This window comes from Acomys russatus, chromosome 29, assembly GCF_903995435.1.
Source record: "Acomys russatus chromosome 29, mAcoRus1.1, whole genome shotgun sequence".
NCBI lineage: Eukaryota > Metazoa > Chordata > Mammalia > Rodentia > Muridae > Acomys > Acomys russatus.
Window position 1 is genome coordinate 47,221,715 of NC_067165.1, and position 7,604 is coordinate 47,229,318.

The 7,604-nt window shown below is 51.0% G+C and overlaps 1 protein-coding gene across 1 annotated transcript; it reads left to right on the plus strand.

Annotated features, from left to right (window-relative positions):
• Positions 1-5,513: 5,513 nt before the first annotated feature.
• On the plus strand, positions 5,514-6,253 carry Aurkaip1 (aurora kinase A interacting protein 1). Its single transcript, XM_051171118.1, has 2 exons — positions 5,514-6,026; positions 6,127-6,253. The coding sequence occupies exons 1-2, from the start codon at positions 5,514-5,516 to the stop codon at positions 6,226-6,228; spliced, it is 615 nt and encodes a 204-aa protein (XP_051027075.1). The 3' UTR covers positions 6,229-6,253.
• Positions 6,254-7,604: the final 1,351 nt, after the last annotated feature.

The window sequence follows — 7,604 nt, forward strand, 5'->3', positions numbered from 1 at the left end:
TTAGACTCAAACTCACAGATCCCCCTGTCTCTGCCTCCCAAGTGCTGGGATTATAGGCATGTACTGGGAAATTTAGTAGAGCAATTGTACCTGGCATGAACTCCAGGTGATAGTGCACCTAGACTTTGAAGAAATCTTTGTGAAAAATCAGTGTAGACTTCTTATCATTAAGAGAGTCAGTGTAGATGTTTATCTTAGGAGATTTTTCCTTGGGTGCTATGAAACAGGGCAAGCCAGTAGCAACATTCATTCTCCTTGCCTCTGTTTTGGTCACCGCCTCCAGATTCCTGCCGTGAGTTCCCGTCCTGACTTCCTTCGATTATTGACTGTGAGACAGAAGTGTTCACAAATAAATCCCCTTATTCCTCCCCCCACCCAAAAAAGATTATTCCTGCTGGGCGTGGTGGCGCACCCCTTTAATCCCAGCACTCGGAAGGCAGAGGCAGGTGGATCTCTGAGTTCGAGGCCAGCCTGGTCTACAAAGGGAGTCCAGGACAGCCAAGGCCACACAGAGAAACCTTGTCTCGAAAGAAAAAAAGAGTTTTGCTTTCAGTTTATTTACTATGAAAATTCAACATTCATTCAAGCACGAATTGGTAATGAAGAAAAGAGAACATCTCCCATGTAAGGAATGACTAATGCCTCTGGAAACTTAGCTGTTGTGTTACTGCCTCCACCTCTCTTCTCCACCCCAATCCCTCTGACACTCTAACACTACCCGTCAGAGTTCTCAGAATTAAACTAGCTGCAGCTGGCAAAGACCACGCCCCGCACAAGGCAGTTACCAGCTGTGGATAAACTAAAACCCAAACTAAAATCCCACACTTGGGATTAAAACAAAAACATGTTGGGCCGGGCGTGGTGGCGCACGCCTTTAATCCCAGCACTCAGGAGGCAGAGGCAGGCGGATCGCTGTGAGTTCGAGGCCAGCCTGGTGCCTGGTGTACAAAGTGTGTCCAGGATGGCCAAGGCTACACAGAGAAACCCTGTCTCGAAAAACCAAAAACCAAAACCATGTTTACATAACTGAGGTTTTTTTTTTAATTCATTTTTAAAAAATGTTTAATTTGTTTATTATGTATACAGCATTCTGCCTGCAGGCTAGAAGAAAGTACCAGATTTCTTTATAGATGGTTGTGAGCCACCATGTGGTTGGCTGGGAATTGAACTCATGACCTTTGGAAGAGTAGTAGTCAGTGCTCTTTAACCTCTGAGCCATCTCTCCAGCCCCATCATAACTGAGTTTTAAAAGAAATCAGAACTTCTACTACAGTGTTGGCTTAGTACTTTATGGCCTGGATTTGATTGGTTTTGTACTAGGAGTTGGGCTTGTTTTCCCACAAAAGGATTGTCGATAGTACGTTATTCCTGCTCTGAGGGAAAAAAACAAAACCATTTAAGCAGACACCAAGCAACAACGAGAAGATTCTAAGTTCTAAGCCAGCTGTGCTAGCTCACGCTGCAGCTGTGAACTCAAATGTTGCCCCTCTGTGGTGGTGGGCCCTGGGTGGAAAAGGCTGACAGGCAGCTTGCACCTAGAGAGCTTCAAGTTTCAGCAGCCATTACTTCCTTCCAATAATTCTGAATAGCCAAATCATTTGAAATTTCTTACATAGGGGCTGGAGAGATGGCACAGAGGTTAAGGGCACTGACTGCTCTTTCAGAGGTCCTGAGTTCAATTCCCAATAACCACATGGTGGCTCACAACCATCTATAATGAGATCTGGTGCCCTCTTCTGGTGTGTAGGCATACATGCAGGCAAAACATTGTATACTAAAATAAATTAAAAAAAAAAAAAAACCCACAAAGTATATTTAAAAAACAAAACAACAAGCTGTGAACAGAGCCTCTCTGACTCTTCATTCTGCAGTGGCTCCAAGCATTGGAAATTAATTAACACACAGACCCAATACTTGTTCCTACACCGTCAATTGTAATTGAGCGTGAAGAGTTATCTGAAACCAATAGCAATGCTGTTTAATTAGTACTAAAAGCTGGATAAACTTTTTATTTCGCTTTACTCCATTTCCTTCTTTTCTTTCTTTCAGTTTTTCTTTCAAGACAGGGTTTCTCTGTGTAGTCCTGGCTGTCCTGGACTCACTTTGTAGACCAGGCTGGCCTCGAAGTCACAGCGATCCACCTGCCTCTGCCTCCTGAGTGCTGGGATTAAAGGTGTGTGCCACCACTGCCTGGCTTAAAAGTATTTAGCAAACTACACATATTGTGGGTCCTGAGATGGGAAATTCCCTGTGTTTCTACCAAATCCTAGAGTTTCACTTACCAGTGAGTGTGCTTCTCCAACCTGGAGGATCTGGAACCTTCCTTTCTTCAAGTCCCAAACTTTCTCATTCGGGATGATTGAAGACGGAGGAAAGAGGGTGTAATGAAGTCTTGAAGTCCGCTCTCTGGACGGAAGCAGCATGCCAGAAGTGTTTTTACTGATGGTTACACAAAAGTTGTCTTTAGCAAGTCACCTTCTGCATAACCGAACCTTTGGCCCGCCCAGTTTCCCGATGCCCTGGTTTGCCAGGGATGTCTTGCGAGTGAAGTCATGCCTACCATCTAATACTCTGGAGGCCGAGGCAGAGGAGTAGTAATAGTTTAAGATCATTCTGAGCGGCCGGGTGGTGGCGGCGCATGCCTTTAATCCCAGCACTTGGGAGGCAGAGGCAGGCAGATCGCTGTGAGTTCGAGGCCAGCCTGGTCTACAAAAAGTGAGTCCAGGACAGCCAAGGCTACACAGAGAAACCCTGTCTTGAAAAAAAACCAAAAAAAAAAGATCATTCTGAGCTATATAGTTAGTTTGAGGCAGACTGGGCTACTTGAAAACCTTACCATAAAGTAAAATAATAAGAGCTGGAGAGATGGCTTGGTATCTGTCTTCCAGAGGACCCAAGTTTAAGCTCCTAGCACCCACACTGGGAGGCTCACAACCACCTGTAACTCTTGTTTCAGGGGACCCATTGCCTTTTTCAGGTTTCATTGACACCAAGCATGGAAACGATGTATGTGTGTACATGCAGGCAAAACACATATGATGATTACATTTATTAAATTTAAAAATAAATGTTTAAAATAGAATGGACAGACCTCGACAAGCTTTACAACTCATAGTTGTGTTAGGTTAAGACATGTGCTGGCAGGGGCTGGAGAGATGGCTCAGTGGTTAAGAGCACTGTCTACTCTTCCAAAGGACCCAGGTTCAATTCACCCATATGGCAGCTCACAACTGTAACTCTAAGATCTGACACCCTCACACCAATGTACATAAATTAAGTTAATTAAAAAAAAAAAAAGACGTGCTGGCTCTAGCATTCTACCATCAGGCTTAAGGAAGGCAGGTACCCTGACCGGCATAAGCCAGTCAGTATTTGCCTTTTGTGACCCAACTCTAGGGCTCTTCAACATAGGCTACAGTACAGGTAGGCCCTAATATTGGCCTTTGGCCACTCATACCCTTAAATGCTTCTTTATCTTCTAAAGAAAACAACACACACACACCTTCCCCTCAAATCTTCTACCAATGATCTTTTTTGTTTGTTTTGTTTTTTCTTCCTTTAGACAGGGTTTTGCTATGTAGACCATGCTAGTCTAGACCACTTTCCTCTGCTTCCTGAGTGAGTACACCGTGATCTATGGGTGTTGGAAACAACAAATCCTATGGAAGAGTAGGCAGTACTGTTTCTTTATTTTTTGTTTTTTGAGACAGTTTCTCTGTGTAGCCCTGGCTGTCCTAGACTCCCTTTGTAGACTGGGCTGGCTTCAAACCCAGAGAGATTGCCTGCCTCCGCCTCCCAAATGTCGGGATTACAGGCGTGTGCCACAGCTCAGTAAAATATAGGGATCCTAAGAAGGCAGCTTTTCTCACCTTCCTGAAGACCAGATGCTGGCTGGCTCCCGGATTGGGGAAGGAGGATGCTCTGGTTGAACCTCTTTCCGAGACAGGTGAAGTTTCCACTAGCCCTTTCTCCTATTGGTCCCTGATTCTAGGAGCTCGACCCATATCTGGATTGTTCTCAACCACCACTCAGAAGGATTTATTTAGGTCTTCCATTTTCATCTAACTAGATTAAGAGTCCAGGGAGATAAACAGATCAATAACAGCTGGCCATGGTGAGGACCCTGAGCACCAAGGTGAAGGCTGGAGTCTCGAGGGAACCATTTTGCCTTTTGCGGGTAAGCCCATCAGGGAGACGCTGTGAATGAAGATGCTCGGGTGTACATAAACCTTCCTGTTCGGGCTGGTGCGGTGGGTGATGGCTCAGAGGGCCAACTGCTTGCCTCGTAAGCCCTGCAGCCTGAATCAGATTCCTGGTGGAAGAGAGCTGACCTCGCCATGTGCGCCTCGGCATGTGCACGTGCGCGCTGTGCCTCTCCTTCCACAGCAGGAGCCCTCTGGAAGGTAGGCTAGATACAGCACCACCTTGTGACCTGGGGCAGAGCTGGCACTAGCGCCTGCAGCGTCTGCCGTAACCGCCTATGCTCCTACCGCCAACTTCTAGCTAGGTGCATGCCTGGGGATGACACACTTGCCCACTCCCGGCCAAGATCCCCCAAATGAAGGAGACCCCCAGCCGTACTCGCAGCTTTAAGCCCTTGTCCATCGGAGCCAACCGGCCTTTCTGGGCGAGAGAGGTGCAGTATGGATTGCTAGGCTTTTGCGGTGGGAAGGCTGCGTTAGGTTTTCAGGTAAAAAATTAACGTGCGAGGACTTTTTATTTTTCCCCAAGGCACACACACTATCGAAGCTTGTCTGTCCGTATAGAATTAAGTCCTCTTGAGACTAGTGGGCTGGGGGGCAGGGAGGGGGAGAAGATGGCTGTCAGATTCAAGGGATTGGGCCGAGGGAGAGTTCCTGAGGCCTCGAGCAGCCCTGAGAGTAGCCGGGCGGTGGTTCGAGGCCAGCCTGGGCTACACAGAGAAACCCTGTCTCAAACAAGCAAATAACAACAAAAAAGCCCCGCGGCCCCGTATTCAGCATTTTGCACAGGACTATTCCTCCTAAACCATCTCAGCCCGAACAGGCGGGGCTCCACACATCACTTCCGGCGACAGAGGACGCTGGGTAGGGTCAGGTTGGGGCGGGACATTCAGACCGGAAGCCCTTGTGGGCAGCGGCTAGATGGTCAGACCTGACTTCCGGCGTTGGGGAGGCTGGTGGGAAGCTAGACGGAGGAGGCCGTAGGGACGATGAGAGCCTGCGGGGCTCTGTCGGCCTGCGTCTGTTCGGTGCGTCCGAGAGCCGGTGCTGCCCCGCGCTGTGGGTCTGTGGGTTCCGGGTGCCCGAGCAGGCGGTGGGCAGACGGGTGGCCGGCGGGGACGCCTCAACCGGTCCCTGCATTCTAGCTTTGAGCGCTGCGGCCTGGCCATCAACTCACCATGTTCCTGGCGCGCCTGACTAGGCAGCTTCTCCGCGCTGTGCCCTGTGCAGGTGAGAGGCCCGCGGGCTCGGAGTGCACGCCGAGGCCGGGGATGAGGCTCGCCTCCGGCAGGGTGTTCCTGCTGCCCAAGCATGGGTGGTGGTGGTGGTGTTCTGACCCGCTGTGCTCTCACTTGTGGCGAACGTGTTGCTTCCCCAGGTCTGAGTCGCTCCTGGCCTGGCTCCCGGCTGATTGGCAGCCATGCTTTTCGACCCCTTTACAGTTTGCAGCCTGCAAGCCCAAGTCGGGCTGCCTCCCTCCCTAGTAAGGAGGCCCAGTTAGATCTTGAGCAGTTCCTGGTCCCCAGGAAGATGGCCATCAGTCCACTGGAGAGCTGGCTGGCTGCTCGGCACCTGCTGCCCGGACTGGATGTTGAGGCCCCGATGACTCTGGCTCCCTCCCAATTCTACAAGTGCCCACCTAGCCATGGGGAGGAGGAAGCCAGGCGTGGAGTCACGGACGTCTGGGATGCCACTCCGCTGCAGTGCAAAAATGTGCTGAAGATCCGGAGGCGCAAGATGAACCACCACAAGTACCGGAAGCTGGTCAAGAGGACACGGTTTCTACGGCGGAAAGTCCGGGAAGGACGTCTGAAAAGGAAGCAGGTGAGTGTGGGCTCTCCTCTGGACCTAGATGGCGGGCGGTGGGTTGAGTGGGCGCGGGTTCGCTGAGAATGAATCGGGCGTCCCTCCGCGCTTGTTGCAGATCAAGTTTGAGAAGGACCTGAAGCGCATCTGGCTGAAGGCAGGACTGAAAGAAGCCCCTGAGAGCTGGCAGACCCCAAAGATCTACCTGAAGAACAAATAAGTCGGCGGTCCACGTTCCTCTGGCCTTCTTGGCTGCTGCTGACCCGTTATAATAAACGTTGGAAGGACTCAGTTGTTCGAGGTTGGCCTAGAGCGTCTTTGACCCGGTGTGAGCACTCTCTTCCGGTGTGAGCACTCTCTCCGGGCATTACAGACATCCATCATAGGAACCCAGGGCCCAAGGGTCCTTGTCCCCCACCCTGGCTAATATGCCTTCTGAAATGACAGCCTCGTTTGGAGATGTGTGCGGTGGGGTCACTCTGAACATCTTTAGGGAGGAGGGCTTCAGTGTAGAGTAGCCAGGGTGGCACTGGAGCTGACCGCGCCTGGGTTAAGCGGGGCGCTGATTATGTTACTAGGCAGATGGTCTGGGAGGACACAGAAGGGAAGCCTGGGTTTCCCAAGAGATGGCATCTGGCCCCCTAAAGCTAATGAGCGCTTTAGGTTGCCCTGTGGTCTGGGATGGTCTCATCTGGCCGCAGGGATGGGATTGGCATGGGTGCCAGCTTTCCCAGATGCCACAGTTGCTCTTGGCTCCTTAGCCTCTGCTGTGTTCTGGAGTCCTCAGTGTGGATGGGAGGACTGATCAGGAAGGGTGCCCGGATGATGTGTTTTGGTAAGGTCAGTGCTGAGGAATTACTGAGGAAGAGTCTCAGCCTGAGGTAGAGACCCTCATGACTCAGTGCCCCCACATCAAGAGGAATGTATGCTCGGAATAGCTGAGGCCCTGAAGGGACCCTGGCCTTGTGTACCAAGGTATGAGGGAGCTAGGTGTAAGCAGGGGGCGGCCCGTGTGGCTCCTCATGTACTGTGCTCTCTGATACCTATCACCTGAGCTAACAAAGCTAAGTAGACTAGGTGATATTGATAACCAGATGTCCCTTGCGATCCTGATGGGCCCTCTGCCAATGAACGTGAATCAGGGAACAGGTTTCCAAAGGCACAGTCTGAAAAGGGCTTGTGTTCGCTGCTGAAACTGGAAGGCTAAAATCCTCTACTGTAGTTGTGCTTTTACTGGTGACCGTGAGGGGGCAGCAGCTAGGCTCTTGGCATCCCAGGGATCCTGGCTGAGGACCAGAGCAGCTGGCTGAAAGCTTCTTTCAGGGCTTCCCAGCTGCTGTACTCGTCTGAGTCTGGGTCCTAACCCTAACCCCATGGTGGGTGGGGCAGGGGTCCTAAGGCCAGGGCCTCAGAGACGGAGCCTTGGTGAAGTGGAGCATGCCCTCTCTGAGCCAGTTCTGGCCAAACCTAACTGGGCAGCCCCCTGCCTTCCGCTGGCACGTTCGGCTGTCCACAGCTGCTCCTGGTATTTCCTTCCAGCCCTGCCCAGCAGCTGCCCTGTGTCTCACCCCACATTTCCTTTCAGAGGAAAAAAAA

What these genes read in the sequence shown, in the direction of transcription:
- Aurkaip1 (XM_051171118.1), top strand. Translation starts at nt 5,514, where the DNA reads ATGGGTGGTGGTGGTGGTGTTCTGACCCGCTGTGCTCTCACTTGTGGC. An exon ending in GACGTCTGAAAAGGAAGCAG is followed by an intron (nt 6,027 to 6,126) that starts GTGAGTGTGGGC and finishes CGCTTGTTGCAG; the next exon opens with ATCAAGTTTGAGAAGGACCT.